The sequence below is a fragment of the Falco punctatus genome (assembly GCF_963210335.1).
Source record: "Falco punctatus genome assembly, chromosome: 6".
Lineage (NCBI taxonomy): Eukaryota > Metazoa > Chordata > Aves > Falconiformes > Falconidae > Falco > Falco punctatus.
The window spans coordinates 24,969,130-24,986,856 of NC_137585.1; the positions used below are offsets into that span (position 1 = coordinate 24,969,130).

A 17,727-nucleotide genomic window follows, 5' to 3' on the forward strand; every position below is an offset into this window, starting at 1 on the left:
TCTTGTTTTAGTCATTAAATCCCTTACGACGTGGCATCCTATTTCTGTTGTATTGCAGCTACCACTAAGGATACAGACTCAACTGTATGACTTTGAAGAGATGGAAGGGGGAGAGGGAGTGGCCTTGGTGTCTGAAAATTCCTGGGCGATTAGTAATGATTTACTGCTTGAATGATAACTTTTATGTTGGGTCTTACCTGCACATACACTGACATCTTTTCCACTTTCAGATGGTTCCCACTGAACTTGTGGAAAAAGAATTCTGGCGATTGGTGAGCAGCATAGAAGAAGATGTCATTGTGGAATATGGGGCTGATATCTCATCCAAGGACTTTGGAAGTGGATTCCCAGTGAAGGATGGCCGACGAAAGCTGATGCCGGAGGAGGAGGTGAGGAACAGGATATACAAACTGACCCCATTCTTTGCTCTTCGTAAGATTTCACAGGAAGAATTTAGGTCAGAAATGAGAGTGGATTTTTTTCATGAAGAAATTACTTAAGGCTGTTGCATGCACTTAACAACATTCCTTTTTGGTTGGGCATTAACCTGATATTTTTGGTTCTTTTACAGATCTGGTTGCTGATAGATAAGCTACTTTTCATGATTTATGTCACACCTGTTTTGTATTACTTAGCAGGCAAAGATGTGCAAGTTGTAACAGTATGTTCATGTATGAGTGGATAAGATTTATTTTTTTCTTGTTCTGAACCTTTTCATTACATACTTGATTACAGAAACAGGATTCTTACCTCCTTAGGAGGTTCATAGTAGGTAAAACAAACTAATTGGATTTAGCTTCTTCTCTGTATACTGTAAGAATGAAAAGATGTAGACATAGCATCCTATTATGAAAAATTCTATACAGAACATCTGGTAAATATATTACCTATTTTCCCTCAGACCTTACTGTAGCATATCAATTTTATGGCTGCTTATATATTTTAAATTCAGACAAAAAGAGAGTAAAGTTGTTGTTTTGTGATTGCACAGCCCCAGATCAACTTATACTGCTTACTGGAAGAGGTAATCCTGCTCATTATTGTCTTCCGTCCATACCTGCATCTTCCTCCCTGTACCTTTGTTGACTATACAGTGATCGTGTAGCTGCTTAATGAGTCAGAACTGCTTGTGGATCTACTTGTATGAAAGCAGTAATTAAAAAAAGTATTTTCTAGCCAGATCACTTGAGTCATCTGAGCCACTGCATTGTCTTTATAGTGTCAGAGCAAAGGAAACAGCAGGAATATGTGGCTGAGTGTGTGACCAGTCCTTTCGGCAACTATGGGATATGCCTAAGATGACTGTGAATCTGTGCTAAAAGCTGTTTTTAAGGTGGAAAGCAGACTAATGTTGAAGCACAGTAGTGAGCTTTTAAGGCAGTCTATTTGGATTCTCATTTTTTTAGGTACAAATTGTGTGTATTTGAAGGTAAGGTGGGATCACTTGACTAGTAATGCTGTCTTCTCAGAAATGAGTGTGTAGGAATTACTTTTGAGAAAACTTTCTAAAGTAATATATAAAGAAGGTAAGATAAACTGCAGTGCAGTAAAGCAGGTCTTCAAAAAGCTGAAATAATAACTTAACATGCTAAACAACACAGTGAAATTTAAGTTATCCTATTTCATTGAAGACTTCTATCCTTTGTTCTTCTGCTACTAGCATTGCTGGCATTTTGTTCCACCAGAAAGCCATGAAACCTATAAACTTGGGGGGTGGGAATCAAAGCCTGAGTGTATTAGCCTTGGTGCAAAGAAGATGAGCTAAGCATGTTGAAATACTAGGACTGGCTTTAAATCTTAGTCTGATTAATTGCTGAGGTATTTAAGGAGTTATTTCCTAGTTTTGATGCTTCATTGTTGCAGAATATTGCCCACTATCTACTATAGAAATGCATAGGCTGATCTCTTTCTTTGTAATTTCCTTTTCTGGAGTTGGTGTCCTTACGTTCTTCTTATTTGTTCAGAATTAATTTTCTTCTTTTTTTGGCAGGATTATGCACTGTCTGGTTGGAACTTGAATAATATGCCAATTCTAGAACAATCAGTCCTTGCTCACATCAATGCAGATATCTCTGGCATGAAGGTACCTTGGCTGTACGTAGGGATGTGCTTCTCCTCATTTTGCTGGCATATTGAAGATCACTGGAGCTATTCCATCAACTACTTGCATTGGTATGGGCTCTCCTTTCTGTGTCTACCTTATGCTGCCCTGTTTGCTGTTATTAAATTTTTAGTTCTACTTCAAAGTGCCTATGCATGCTGATGGCGCTTTTAACCAAAAAGCTAAATGTCATGAGTGGTCCATATTCTGAGCTGAGGCTTATTAAAAGTGAATACAGATACTGTTTTAAACATTCCGGTGTTTTTTATTAACTGATTAAATATTCTTATGTTGCCAAAAATCCAGAGTCACTATAAAATCATGTTGTACAGGCTCACATCTTTTCTAAGGAAGCTTTTGGTTTTGAACTGAGTTAACAGTTCACTGCTCTATGATTTAAAGTTGGTATGCTCCTATGCTGGAAATAGAGACTTCTGGCTTACACAGGCATTTGAGCTGACAGTTCCGCAACAGATCTATCTATACATAGAAATACTAGCCAAGCGAAGAGAAATTTGAAAGTAATTCTGAGTTTCAGAACAATCCTAAAAGTGTTGTGGTATTCAGCTTTTGTGTTTGAAAAGAATCCTGAAAGATAGTAACTGTTCGCAGTGCAGTCTTCCCAGTTCATCAGGCCCTGCCACAGTGGATGGAGCAGGGGGAAGGAGCGGAGAAGCTGTGTAAAGCACACTTTTAGAATACAGTTTGTTGTATGTCTAGTAAAGATGAGTTGATAGTCTTTTGACTGTGATTGCACATTTCTGGAGAAGCATGTTTTCTAGCAAGATCTGATCCACAGACTCTGGCGGGGAATTAATTTTGTTTTGAGCTCAGTTCGTGTCCTCAGCATGCTGTTAACTAGATTAGTATGTGAGGGTTTATGTCAGCTGGTGAGTTCCAGCAGCCCAGATGCAGAGTAGTAATAATTACTCACTGGAGTTTACTGGCTGTAAACCACTGTCTACCAGCAGGTGTCACTGAAGCCTGTAGGAACCACAGAAAACACTGTGCTGTGCCTCATCGAACTTGTGGGATGGTTAGTGACAAGATTATTAGCACAGTTAAATAGTGCTATGTAAATGGTTTCAGATATTTCAGCAGACTACTGCTTAATAAAAGTACTTCTTAATAAAATAAAATTATAAAATAAACCTCAGCACTATAGATACTAGATTATTGCAGTTTATTTTGGTTAAGACAGGACTGGAATAGTATGTTCTCAAGTAATTTTGTGTTTATTTTTGGTCTTGTTAAGTATGAGGGAAGAAAAAGATCAACCATTTAGGCGTCTCTTTTTTTATCTTAAGAGTCCAGTGGGCCACTGGTTTTCAGTAATCGGTTATGTAAATTAGGAGGATTATTTCACTGCACTGTCTGGTGTTTTATTCTTTCCACTTCTGCTTAGCTGGTATACTGTTCCATTGGTTTCAGGAATGTGACTACTCCAAGCCTGAGTGGAGGAGTACCATGATCTCTTTTCTCTTAAATGTTAGTTGTGACGGCCAAGGTTTCGTTTAAGCTTGCTTTCTTCTTTCTAAAGGAAAATAATTGCCCATTCTGTCTGTGTAGAGCATGGTAAATGACAATTATCTTCCACGTTAGGCTTTTCATGGCAAATCTGCTGTCAGGTATTTTGAGAATTGTGTTGTAGTGTAATTGATTTTTCAGATCAGAATAATACATCCTGAAGATGATGTTTGTTGATTAAAGATACTTTTCTGTCTATATGCAAAATATTTGGCTTGTGTGGACAGTGGTGCTAGGTTTGAGGTGTACTTTGCAGTTGGATGGCATTATTACTTTCCTTTAATATATTTATTACTGTGGTTGTGTTTTATTAGGGGAGAGCCAAAGACATGGTATGGTGTGCCCTCTCATGCAGCAGAGCAGCTAGAAGATGTGATGAAGGAATTGGCTCCTGAGCTATTTGAATCCCAGCCTGATCTCCTGCATCAGCTGGTCACTATTATGAACCCAAATGTACTGATGGAACATGGTGTACCAGTGAGTAGCACATGAGCATTTTTTTACATAAGTACTCCTATGCACTCTTCATTCTGTGCCAGGTTCATGTAACAATGGTTTGGCATACTCTGAAGCATTTTTGTGGTGGACGTTTATACATATTCAGTTCATTAGCTATAGGGTGTTTTTTCAAGCTGTTTTCTAGCGTCTTCCCTAGACTCACCACAAGATTTATATTATCTTATATCAGAAGTGAGTGTGCCAAGTTTCTTACATAAAATATCTTACAGAACAAGTGTATGTGTGTGTTAAATTTTAATTAAAAAAGCCCTTACCACACCACAGCAGAAAATTTGTCTGTGAAATGCTTTTAATATCTTTTGGTAGTAAAATACTTGTCTTGTGTTCATTAGAAATCTCAGCATTACAAAATGCTTTCCTGACCAAACATAATTGACTGCAGATCTTATTTAAGCAGCAGTCACTATCATTTGCTTTTGTCTTAATATAAATTTGTTTCCCTGGCAAATACCCCAACAAAGCAAACCATAAACTGTTTCCAGAAGCTTATGTACTTTGTAGTGCAATGGACTGAATGATGATAGAGAAACATCCTTTTGGGGATTTGTAAAGAAAATTTTCAGCTGTTGGCTTATATATTCAGCTTTTTTGAGTAAGGCTATAAATTGAGGATTCAATTCAAGGATTGGTTCTGTCTTCTTACCACTGTTGGTGTAGCTGTTGCCTATGGTGTTTTATAGGACGAAGAAAGAGGTGTTCAAACATCTTGTAATTATGTCTTAAATTCTGTTGTAAGTTTCATGGTTTTTTTTCCTTTCTCTTCACTTGTATTAGGTATACAGGACCAATCAGTGTGCTGGCGAGTTTGTTGTGACCTTTCCTCGTGCCTATCACTCTGGATTTAACCAGGGATATAACTTTGCTGAAGCTGTGAACTTCTGCACTGCTGACTGGGTCTGTTCTTTTGTATATGTTTGCTGTATCTCCGTGGTGATCTTTTCAAGAAGTGTGTTAGTGACTTAATTATCTGAAGGACAGTCTTAACTCACATAGCATGTTTTATGTTTATAGTTCCTGGTACAATGGTTAAAGACTGATGTAAGTTTGCATTACGCAAAATAATTTTGATAAGCACATAATTTTTAGCAGCTTCAAGGTGAAACTTTGGCATGTGATCTTATTTTCGGTATTGATCTAAGCAAAAAAGTGACATCTCACAGTGCCTTTAGCTAGTCCTTCTGTGATGCCTCTTTCTGAATTTGATACAGATTAATGTGCTATCTTGAATAGTCGTTACGTGAATGTTGGAGGTAGGCATAAAACAGTCTTTTGTTCTCCTTCTGTGCCAGCTCATTGTACCTTTTAATCGCGTTAGTTCTTGTTCTAATAGCTGTGCCACATCAGAGCATAGCTTATGTGGACTCTTTAAGTTGTCAAAAGTGCGTCCTATCACTGTCCAGGGCTTACAGCTTGAAGTTATGATCTCATTTGTAGTTTATCTCTCTCTAATGTCTATTTTGCTACTTTCAAATGGGAATTTTAGTCCTTAATCAGAGAAATTTATTCATTTGTCAGAAAAGTTATCTGCAGGACTGACAGTGTGTCAGTGTTCTTTTTCTCTCCTGTGCTCATGATGTAATCTGTGCATAACTTCTGTGAAAAATTGCTAAACTCACACCAACTGTGTGAAATTTCCTTTGTTTATGCAAAATGTAACCAGAAATCTGTATAGCAAATTCATGTAGCAATTTATATTTTTTACTTTAAAAGGACAAAATAAGTAATACTGATTTTGGTTAACTCTAGGCATCTTGCGTTAAATGTTGATGCCCATGTGTAATATCCAGAGGGCAGTGCATTCACCTTAGCATAGACTAGATGACTCCTTTTTGGTGCTAGTTCTTTGGACTGGGAGTAAAAACAACTTAGGACAACTCTTACACTTGTGACTGAAGGTTAGGCACGTAATACGGTAGATGCCCCCACAACATGGGTACCCTGTTTGTCCTCATCTGTAACATGATTTAAGGTTGTTGTAATTGGCTTTGTCCCATAAGATACATCTCTTGGTCTCAGTCTTTTCTCAGATTTTGTCAAAGGAAGGAAAGTGGGAGGTAAGAGATCATCTTGAAAGGTCTTTTCCCAGTATGACAGATGTCGGGATTTTTTTTGTAGCTTCCCATTGGGCGTCAGTGTGTGAGTCATTACCGAAGGCTAGGACGTCATTGTGTTTTTTCCCATGAAGAGCTGATCTTCAAGATGGCTGCAGATCCAGAGTGCTTGGATGTTGGGCTGGCTGCCATGGTCTGCAAGGAGATGACTCTAATGATAGAGGAAGAGACACGGTTAAGGGAGTCTGTTGTACAGATGGTGAGTAACAATAGACAACTCTTACTTTGCTTGCAAAAGAACTTTTGGCTCCCTCCTGCTCCCCCCCCCCTCCCTGGATTAGTGTTTTTATAGCAAGTGTCTTGCCTGTTTGTTTATTAGGGTGTGTTGATGTCTGAAGAAGAGGTGTTTGAACTGGTTCCAGATGATGAGCGTCAGTGCACAGCTTGCAGAACCACATGCTTCTTGTCAGCTCTTACATGTTCCTGTAATCCTGAGCGTCTGGTATGCTTATACCATCCGTCTGATTTATGTCCATGTCCCATGCAGAAGAAGTGTCTAAGGTACACAGAACTTTTTTTCCTCTGCTTTTCTTCCATATTCAGTAGTTTGCTGGAGACCAGTGACCAAATACAACATTTGGCCACACTTCTGTCTATACGGAGTATTTTTATCCTCTTTAGTTTCTTCATTCCAAGGCCACAGGTATTATGTGTGTTCTGTCTTTCTGGCCTGGTTGTGGCTGGAAAAACTCAATATAAGCAATATCCTGGCTCTTGTACGGGCATTAATACTTTATTTTCCTTCCATATCTCCAGGTACCGTTACCCACTAGAAGACCTTCCTTCTTTGCTGTACGGAGTGAAAGTTAGAGCACAGTCTTATGACACTTGGGTCAGTAGAGTTACAGAAGCTCTGTCTGCCAGTCTCAACCACAAGAAAGGTCAGACTTCTGTTGTTCATAGTAGGATGTCCTGAAACTCTTACATTTCTTCTGTGTTACATTTAATGAGATAAATGCTGTGTATTGTTTAGTGGAAAAAAGAAATGAAGTAATCTGAGAGTGTAATGCAACTAATTGTGTGTTTCAAATCAAACTAGCCTTGAACTAGTTGGACCCTTGATTGAAGGCCTTTAAAGCAGTCTAAAATCTCTTTTGTTTTTGCATACAAATTATTTCTGTACTGTTATTACAGATGTGATTGAGCTGAGAGTAATGTTGGAGGATGCTGAAGACAGGAAATATCCAGAGAATGATCTTTTCCGCAGGCTCAGAGATGCTGTGAAAGAAGCAGAGACCTGTGCTTCAGTAGCACAGCTGCTTCTGAGCAAAAAGCAAAAACACAGGTAGGACAGGCATTTTTTTCCAACAGTTTCCATCTGTCTGTTTCGTTACTTGATTGGATCTGGAAATGTAAGAATCCTGAGGTGTCAGTGCCTACTAACTTCTGTCAGTGTTTCCTGTCTGCAGTGCTGACTCATTGAGAGGTAGAGGAGGCAGATACAGTGGAGCAGGCAGATACACAAAGGGCCAAAAAAGTGGACTTGGTTGGAATGTGTTAAACATACTCAGCTGACTTGGGTACTGAAATGTGAAAGCTTTTGGAGGAGTTGTGTTTGATCACTGATCAGGTGTTTCTCTGAATGTGTGGGAGAGTTGTAGGAAAAGACTAGAGAAAAAGATGCAGAGGAAGTCTTGACATGAATATATTTTAAGTAGCATGGCTAAGTACATAGCTTCAAGCCGTGGAAAGAAAATCTGTTAAGACATTGGATTGCAAAGCAAAATGCTTGAGAACTAGGAAATACCAGTTATGGTTGATAAGGCAAGTGCAGCTGTATCTTACAGTACAGCATTTCTCAAAAATACTTATAAATTTGCCAGCTGTTCTCAAATTGCAGAACATGTTGTGATGCTGATGGAGTTACTGGAAGATGCAAAGGAAGTGTCTTGCCAGCATTGACTGGAACAAGAGGATCTTGGGGAGCAGAGCAGTGTAGCAGAGCAAAAAGCCCTCATAGTTTGAGCTAGTCTTTTACTTCTTGGGAAGGACCATGGGAGGCAGTGATGTGTGGTTGAAAGTGGTGGCTTGCCTCAGTGACTTTGGGCAGTTTAGTTAGACTCCCTTGGTTCTCTGTATTGCCTGCCTAGCCTGTGGCTGTGTCAGTGTTACTCTGTCCCCTGACCCTACCTCAGCAATCTGCTGGATGTGTCCCTTTGTTCTGCTTTCATGAGCCTTCAGCAACATGTTCTTCCTTCTCTCCTACACATTCTGTGCACTGAATAGAAGTCCCATTAAGTGAATACCTTGTTAATTATAATACCCAAATTTGCTACACAAAACATAACGCATATCATAATTGTTTGAACACTGAAATGCTAGAGTTACACCACAGATCCAAGTATAATACCTGATATGATTGGAAGGCTATTATAAAAGAGAGAAGCATTTTTACTATATTTGAAGGGAAAGGAAGGCAGTCCTGTTTGTTTTTTATTGCTTGTTAGGATTCCACTACCATGGAGGTATGGTCACTTAAAATACTGGTCTGGGTGAGGGAAACGTGCTACAGGGGTTGCATTACCCTGTTCCTAATGTGGTTTAACTTTTTTGGTAGCTCCCAGGTGTTCCTGCTCTCTTGCTGCCTGCTCTTCCCTCTGCTGTGGTTGTCGGCCTTCTTTCAACAGGCTTGCCTTCAGTTAATTATTTCCAGCACTACCCCAAGATACACAAGGGGTGGAAAGATCTGACGATTTTCAATGCTGTGTCTTATCTAAAGCTGAGAGAATTCTGTGGGGCAAAAAAAAGGACTTTTATATACATCTGAGGGCTGTTGTATGCCAAATAGCAACATGTTACAAAATGGAGGTTTGAGAAAGATTTTTGAAATCTTTGAACAGTGCTAGGAAATTTAAATATAGAGATCATGTTCAGCTTCCTTTAACATTTGTGTTCGTATTTAATGCGTTGAGAAGGATCACACTTACACAAAGGATAAGGTTATTAAAAAAGCAAAATAAAAATGAGTGCTCAAACAGAACAATTTGGCAGGGATTAAAGGAGCAGTAAACTCATGCTCAAATGTAGCAAAAGAAAATCTATTCCTTGTGCATCTGATAATATATATAAACCTGAAAAATAGGTGATGCGTACCTGTGAAGATGTATCCAATATTCCAGTTCTGTGTCTCTCTCCACTGTTGAAAGTTGAGTTTCCATAGGCAGGGACAGTTGTATCATTTTGTTTGTGCTGTGGCAGTCCATGGTTGGATTAGGGACACAACGTCAGTGCAGTGTTTCAGAGGGGTGCCCTCCTACAGTGGTGTCTCTCGGAGCACCACACCATTCACTCTTCTGCAGGAATATCGGAGACACAGCAGGCTCAGTGCAGCTACTGCTCCTTCCTGTCTGTCATCAGTGTTTTTTTCCCCTCTGAGTTTCAGATAGGCTGTAATTATATTTGATCATTAATCTAAATTTTACTTTTACAATTACATGTAAGTCCATAGTTTGAAAGATGGAGTTTTATTTTTCTTCAACGTTTCTGTAGTAATAAAATGTGGATTCACTAGCAGGGAACAACTCTTCAGTGTTTTCAAATCTGTCCTGTTGTGAAGTTGTGCCTGCCAGCGATATGTATACCAAATGTTTAGTTTGTGCAGCGTGTCACTTTGAAGTCTTTTACCACACAGAGCGGGCTTGTTATACTTTATTCAAGTGATACTTAATGGAAGTGTCTTTGCAGAGCACATCCTACTCAGTAGCAGTCTTCTCCTCTTGCAAGACCAGTTTTGCTGGCTACAAGAGAGAGCACTCTAGAACATAACACTACTTTCAGAGCTTGTTGCTGTTACTTATCTCAGATGTCTTGTCAGTGCTTGTCATGGCAGTCAACCTCTTGAGCTGCCTAAAGGAGGCTTTTTGGAGCTATGTTCTACCTTTTTTGAACAAACCCAATTTGAAAGACAATGCTACCTCTGAAAAGCAGGGTAAATTCTCTTGAAGATGCTTAGAGGAATTACATTAGACTTAGTTTTCAAGATTTTGGAATACTTGTGGAGTTTGATTTCTTTAAACTAAGTGATGAATTTTTTTTTTTGTAACTTCTCAGTAATCTTGTTAGTTTTGTCACTGGGAGTAAATCCAGGGATTATAATCTTAACTTTCACCTAATATTGTTTAATTATGTCCATTCATACAGCAGACAGAGCCAAGATAGTGGAAGGACACGGACCAAGCTAACTATGGAGGAGCTTAAAGCTTTTGTACAACAGTTGTTCAGCTTGCCCTGCGTTATCAGCCAAGCCCGACAAGTGAAGGTAAGTTTGCATCTGCTCCTCAGATAATGTCGTGCTTTTTACTTTGTTCTGTTTTTGTGGTTTTGAGATTTTTTTTAAACAGATAACGTTGCCTGGTGTAAAGGATGAAAGGCTTTTTTCTTTAAGAATCAGTTGTGCACTGGCAGAGGTGGATTGAGTGGGGTGTTTAATGTCTAGCTTCTCATGTAAAGCAGATAGCTGCTTTGCAATGATACCCCTGGCCTCAAGAAAGTAAAAGACTCTGGAAAGATGTAGCTCAGTGTCTCCCTGCTTTACTGGGTAATCTTGCTGGTGTTACTGGAGTTTTGCTGATGATGTTGCTGCCTGTCCATAATGGAATGGTAACATCTGTTTCCAGTTCATTTATAAGCATGTTGCTAAGTGGGCAATGACAGCATTTGTACTTTCATGCCAGTATAGTCATACCATTGAATATGTAGGGCTAAATTTGGGACCTTAAGCGTGGGTATCTAGTGCCCTGTGAGACACTCTGAAGTATTTCACCTGGCCTCTGTTGCCATCTTCAAAGAATACCTTAGCTCTTGTGTAGCAGTCTCAGACAGCGTGGGGTATTGGTGGGGTATTGCCCATGCAGTCGGCATTTAGGCAAACAGAGCACTTTAAGTGACAATGCATTTGTTTTCTAAGCTGCCTGTTGCAATGGGCATTGTCAGATGTAGTGGTCTCACTTCAGTTAAACCAAGGTAAAAGATCCCTCCCACCTGTCACTGTCCAGATGGCCCAGTTTTATCTCTCTGAAGCAGTTACTCCTATTCCAGCACTGTTAATGCTCTCTATAGTGGTGGAATTCCTGATTAAATCCTACCCTTTATGTTTTTTGTGGAAGCTTCTGAAGATTACATTGATGTGTTTCTTTAGGGGAGAGGGAAAGCAGTACCACATTGGCAATTGTTCTGTAAATACTTCTCAGCCTTGTTTTCCAGGTTACAGCCTCCTTAATCTGTATGCACAGCCCGCATTTCTTGTCCTTCATGTATATATCTTTGCACCTGTCTTTGAATGGATCTAGACTAATAAGTAATCCAGATCGTACTGATTCCCCTGGCTGCTATTATCGTTTATCACTCTGGCAGTCTGTATCGTAGCAAGTGTTTTCAGCAGCAATCTTAATTTGTTTCTCTGTCACTGATGATGAAATGTTAAATAGTGTTTCACCTACTAACCAAGTTCTAGAAAACTTCAAGAAACAAAGATTTTTCAGCTTGAGAAATGGTTCTTGATGTATGTTAATCATTTATTAACACACATGTTCTCTGTCAATAACAATTTCAAGAAGAATGTTCTATTATGCTAGGCTGAGGGCCTAAAATTCTAAACATTACCATATCTGCAGCAGCTACTAAATAACCAAACATACAGTTTAAAAATGTTAGTCTTGTTTGAGAAGGCCTCTTTTCTGTGTTTACTAGTGTTAATTATCTCCATCTTAATTAATGAATTCTGTATTAACTTTTCCATGGTAACTCAATGTTGGTGTCACAGAGAGACTTTATATTGGACTTCTTGTCTTTACGATATTGGCATGTTGTTGCTGAAAAGAAGTACCTTCAGAAATCTGTAGGACTCCAGGATACAGATTTTCCAGGCCTGTTGATGATAATCTTTTCCCAGCAGCTAATAGTGGAAAGTATGTTGTTATCCTCATATGATAGGATGATTTTACTACACTTCTTTCCACATACAAACCAGAAATATTTACTAGTATTTACTCATGAAATTTTATCATCATCTATTAATAGGCCTATACGATTGTTCTCAAAGGAGGTTTTTTTTCTAATGTATTTAAAACCTTCTTATAATTAAGACATAATTCTTTGATGACAGAGCTGTGGACATCCAATAAACTCTTGACAGTTTTAATTGGTGTTTTTGTCTAAATATTTTCTCCCAACTATTCTCTTTTCCCACTGCTGCTCAGCCTTAGGAAACTGGTTCTGTTACAGTATTCTGTGTATGTGTATGTTCTTGAAGCTTCAACATAATCACTAGCCAATAAAATAAATATTATCATTTTACTGGTTACAAACCATAGTCTCCTAGTTTCTGAATGAAGTCAGATAATGATCATTTATGTCTAAGCACTCACTAACTTTCAGCATGGCATTTGAATGCAATTATCCATCATTATGAATTGCAAAATAATTGTCATGTTGGATGATGAGTATTTTCTAACATAAAAGGCATTATAATTATTAAACTTAATAATTTGTCACTATAAAGCATTCAGCATATGTTCCCTGAATCAAAATCTTTATAATGTGGATCTTGTTCTTTTTTGTAAATGCCTTCTGGTTTCCAGTCATGAAAAACAACACCAGACAATAAGGGCAGAAAGCTAAGGGTTAGGTTAGGAAATGCAGGTTTTGCTCCTCATTGTGCCATTGACTAGCAATGAGAAATACCTGCCACTTTGTAAGAGACTCAGGAGTTAATCAATTGAGTATACTGGTTGAATGACCTTGAATGAATCTCCTGCAGAGATTTTCCTGTCTGTTTGCTGTCTTTGATTTTTATCATTGCAGTGCCAAAACATGCGGATGGGGACAACTGCAGCAGTGCAGTTGGATTTCTCTGAAATTGTCTCCTTTTATTAGAGGATTTTGCATTTTTCACTTCTTTCTTTTATGCAATAAAATCCTGATGTGCTTAAGTGGTGGGCCTGCTTTAGGAAATAGTAATTACAAATTTGACCATCATTATTTTAATGACCTTCTGGTATTCATGTCCGTGTGCAACTCTGGTGTGTTCTTTCTCCTCAGCATGTGTTGTTCTGTTCATCATTACTGTAATGTCATAATGCTAGATTGAAAGGATGATCTGCTTGCAGAGGTCCCCTTTCCCACCACTATTTTGAAATTAACGTTGGTTGCACAACACTTAATACTCTGTTTTGTTGGGAGCTGTAGGCAGTTGCGGTCATACTATTTTAGGTGCAGGGTTTGATGCACCTAATGTGCCTAGTGTATGAAACAGGCCACCAAATGAGTTTAGAGGGTCTGTTACTTAATATGTGTCAGGCTTGTGACAGCTAGCTGGCATTGTGTGCAGAAGCTGTGACTGATTATGTGATGATCACATACAAATTCACAGCTGACTGCTCCCTCGGTCAGCTTTCCCTTTTGGTTCTATGGACATTTTTCTAGTTGATTTGTACTGTTTGTTACTTCAGAATCTGCTTGATGATGTAGAAGAATTTCATGAGCGTGCTCAAGAAGCTATGATGGATGAGATCCCAGACTCTTCCAAGCTGCAAGAGTTGATAGACCTGGGCTCTGGCCTTTATGTAGAACTTCCTGAATTGCCAAGGCTGAAGCAAGAACTGCAACAGGCACGGTGGCTGGATGAGGTGAGATCCACCCTCTTGGATCCCCAGAGGGTCACCCTAGATGTGATGAAGAAGCTGATTGACTCAGGTGTGGGCTTGGCACCGCACCATGCTGTAGAGAAAGCTATGGCTGAGTTGCAGGAGCTGCTAACAGTCTCGGAGAGGTGGGAGGAGAAGGCCAAAGTCTGCCTGCAGGCCAGGTGAGTGTTCCTTTGCAAACTGTTCTTATACATTACACACTTCTGGGATTCTCAGCCTCTTTTGAGGAGTGTGCTGAGAAGCTGGGGGCTTTGAAACTAGTGTATTTTGGTTTTTTTTACCTTCCAGCAGTTTAACTGCTCAAGAGCTGGATTTGATGAGTTGCAGAAGAGTTGATTCCTTATCATGTTGCACAGTGGTAGGAGGCTGTGAGTGTTGCTGCTGTATTTGGTATTCATCCCCCTCAACTAAAAACACTTGAGTATGCTACACAAGGCAGCTTCCTCAATGTTAAAGGAGTTCTGATGCTGTGCCCTTTTGAACTTGATTGTGCAAAGTCCATCAGCTTTCTCACCTCTTTGTTCTTTGGTAGCCAGTAGCACCCTTGAAGAATAGAGCCATGGTATCCTGCACTGCAGTGTAGTGATGAAGTTGCATTACCAGCCTGTCAAATTCATATGGATGTAGTTGACATATTGAGAGAAGGCTGGAATTGGGTTTTTCTTACCCTAGGCCGCGCCAAAGTGTGGTTGCTCTGGAGGGCATTGTGAATGAAGCAAAGAACATCCCTGCTTACCTGCCCAATGTGCTGGCACTGAAAGAAGCCCTGCAGCGGGCTAGAGACTGGACAGCTAAAGTGGAGGCCATTCAGGTAGGGGTTACAGCAGGGACTGGAATCTTCTGCTTGCATCCTTTTATTTAGATATTGTTTATTCCTAGCCCCTCCATTCACAAAGGTGACCTGAAGGGAAGCCTTGCTATAGCTGTTGAATGTGCTTACCGTAGCTCATGTGCTTGAATTTCTCTTTCTTTTTGTGCTTGTGTTTCCCCATTGGCTATCCAGTTTCTGTTTTCCTTCCTTTTATGCATTTCATGGGGGATGTAAAAGCCGGGAAATTCATTATGATACAAATGTAACTCTTAAAGGGTGGGTATGTGATATTGAAACTGTTCTGCGTACTGTCACTGAAAATACTTGGCTGCAGCAGAAGACATTCTGCTCACAGATCTTCAGCTTTGGAGCTGGCTATGGAAATGGTTTGTTGTTTGTGGTGTTCTCCCCAATGGCAGTGATGGCTGAAATTTTCTATCTGAAATAAAGTTATGACATCGTTAGTTCAGTAGCCTCCCCTTCTATCGGTAAACCCACTTAACTTGATCCAAAAGGGACATGGCTTCTGTCATACTTACAGGTGTTGATCTCTGGACTGCAACTGCTATCCTTATATAAGGTATTTGTTGGGAACTGAAGTGAGAATCCCAATTGATTTCACATCAGTCCCTGTACAATTCTCAGATATAGTAGCTTGCTGTTAAGCAGACAGCATTTAAGGCAGCCATCTAGAAATGGAATGTTATCTTACTCCCTAAGCCAGCTGGCCATGTCAGAATGACTTTTAGAATAAAAACTGTATGAGATGGGTTTTTTTAAATACCAGTAAGATTGAAACATTGCCCTCCTTTCCTTTCCTATGCAACTCTTATTTTAGTCAGTGACAAGATAGTGTATGGCTTGAAATTAAGCTGGCTACTGATACAATGGACGAATTGTTGGTTTAGAAACATTTCTTTTACTCCAGAATGGGAGCAACTATGCCTACCTGGAGCAACTGGAGAGCTTGTCTGCAAAAGGCCGCCCAATACCAGTGCGTCTTGATGCCCTGCCACAGCTGGAATCACAGGTAGCTGCAGCACGTGCCTGGCGGGAGCGCACAGGAAGGACCTTTCTGAAGAAGAACTCAAGCTACAGCCTGTTACAGGTGAGCAACAGACACTTCTGTATCAGCCTTCAGAAACTGGTCTTCATGGCCCTCTGTGGTCTGGAAGGAACAGCTGGTTCAATTACAGTAGATTACAGATCCTTTTGAGAATAGAATATAATAAACTTCAGCTGTTCTCAGGTGAAAGGGGTGAAAAAGTCTGCTTGGCTAGTCTTGTTTTACCTATAGACAACCTCAGCTGTTACTTTTGCAGAAACAAATTAAAATCTCCTTTTTGGGAGGGAAAGAAAAGGATTTATCTTTTTTGTGTAGTTTTAGAAATGGAGGCCTGAAATGGTCATAGAAACTGTCTTTAACAGGTGAATATTTTAACTTGTTCCACTGCTTAAATTCTGGGAGAATAGATTAGATATTTTATAAGCTGTAGTCACTGTCTTTGTTTTAATAAAAATCATTCATATGTTTGAAGATTTATCATATCTGCTTGACAAGCTTCCCTTTTTTCTATGGAAAACAATTGAAGTTCTTCCAACTCTTTCTTGTAGATTGTATTTTTCATACTCTTATCTCATTGCTGTTTCCTGTGGTTTGTCTTCACTGTTGGTGTGATGTCCAAAACCAGACAGAATCCTCTCACTGTGGCTTCCCTAGTGCCACATGAAATGCAGTGATTGCATCTTGTGTCTCAAAGGCGATGCTGCAGTTTAATGTTTTCCAATGGGATCTGCCCCTATTGCTACAACATCACATTTATTTCTGCTCAGTTTGTGATGCACTCCAGGTCCAAATTTTTTTTGCTGTATTCTTCTGCCTAATATGTTCTGGTTTTGCATTTGACTGTTTTCCTAAATGTATTATTTTGAACTTACCTATATTGAATTTAATTTGTTAGATTTTGATTCAAGTATGCCTTTCAACTAATCAAGATGACTTAAAATTTAATTCTTGTTCTTAAAAATGCTTGGCAGCCTCTCATGTTTGATACCAAAAGGCTTATAGCATAGTTTTTTAGTTTTTACATCAGCCAAATTTCTGATACAAATCGTGGCAGATCTTTAAGACTTGGAATTGATGAAGGTGCTTGAAGTGAATGTTAAACTACTGATATCTGTGTACAGTATTTCAGTTAGCTATAGGTATGATAGTTTAATAGATACTTTAATTTAATCATGCAAACACAATGGCTTTCAAATTGACCTGCCACGTCATGCTGATTACATACAAATTCTATACTTCGGAAATAGTTGTATCTTTTTCTGTTTTTCTGCTCTTCCTAGCATTAAGTGACAGATATCAAAGGTGTTAGATTGCTGAGTATTTTTTGCTCTCTGGTGACTCTCTTGTAATTCCTTTAATAGATGTTCTCATATATGTCCCTGAAATCCATAATTATGGAATAGAACTATTTTCTCTTCTTGGCATCCTTGATTCTGATGCTATAAGTTTGCTTGGTGGTTACAGGTTCTGAGCCCTCGGACTGATATTGGTGTTTATGGGAGCAGTAAGAATAGACGGAAGAGGGCAAAGGAGTTGATGGAGAAGGAAAAGGAGAAAGATCTTGACTTGGAATCCCTAAGTGAATTGGAGGATGGGCTGGAGGAGGCCAGGGATACCGCAGCTGTGGTAAGGAGCAGTGAAAAGTATTGCCTCCTGGTAACGTGGATTTGTCTCTGATCTGTGGAGAATTCTTATGGAAGAACTGATAAATTAATTTCACTGAAAAAAATGTGATGTTTGACACAAGAATATAGTTCAGCTTTAGCTGTAGTGAAAGTAGAGGGAAGCACAGTTCAGAGTAAGTGCTGGTATTTAATGTGTTGGGCTATGGGTAAGACTTAAATGGTCTTGTGTTAATATGTGTGGCTGCTCATCTGATATTACTGGCACTCATTGACATCCCGTCAAAATAATGTGGAATGAGGGACAACTCTCTTGAACAGTACCAA

At 39.3% G+C, this 17,727-nt stretch overlaps 1 protein-coding gene across 2 annotated transcripts in view; it reads left to right on the plus strand.

Annotated features, from left to right (window-relative positions):
• KDM5A (lysine demethylase 5A) overlaps positions 1-17,727 on the plus strand; it is a 51,556-nt gene that overhangs the window by 20,212 nt on the left and 13,617 nt on the right. For both annotated transcript variants that reach the window (XM_080393502.1, XM_080393501.1), the window contains exons 10-22: positions 231-389; positions 1,991-2,172; positions 3,943-4,105; positions 4,922-5,041; positions 6,263-6,457; positions 6,578-6,759; positions 7,015-7,139; positions 7,393-7,543; positions 10,399-10,516; positions 13,707-14,062; positions 14,574-14,712; positions 15,641-15,820; positions 17,243-17,404. In XM_080393502.1, the coding sequence (XP_080249628.1) occupies positions 231-389; positions 1,991-2,172; positions 3,943-4,105; positions 4,922-5,041; positions 6,263-6,457; positions 6,578-6,759; positions 7,015-7,139; positions 7,393-7,543; positions 10,399-10,516; positions 13,707-14,062; positions 14,574-14,712; positions 15,641-15,820; positions 17,243-17,404 (2,232 nt within the window). The remainder of the gene's footprint in view (positions 1-230; positions 390-1,990; positions 2,173-3,942; positions 4,106-4,921; positions 5,042-6,262; positions 6,458-6,577; positions 6,760-7,014; positions 7,140-7,392; positions 7,544-10,398; positions 10,517-13,706; positions 14,063-14,573; positions 14,713-15,640; positions 15,821-17,242; positions 17,405-17,727) is intronic.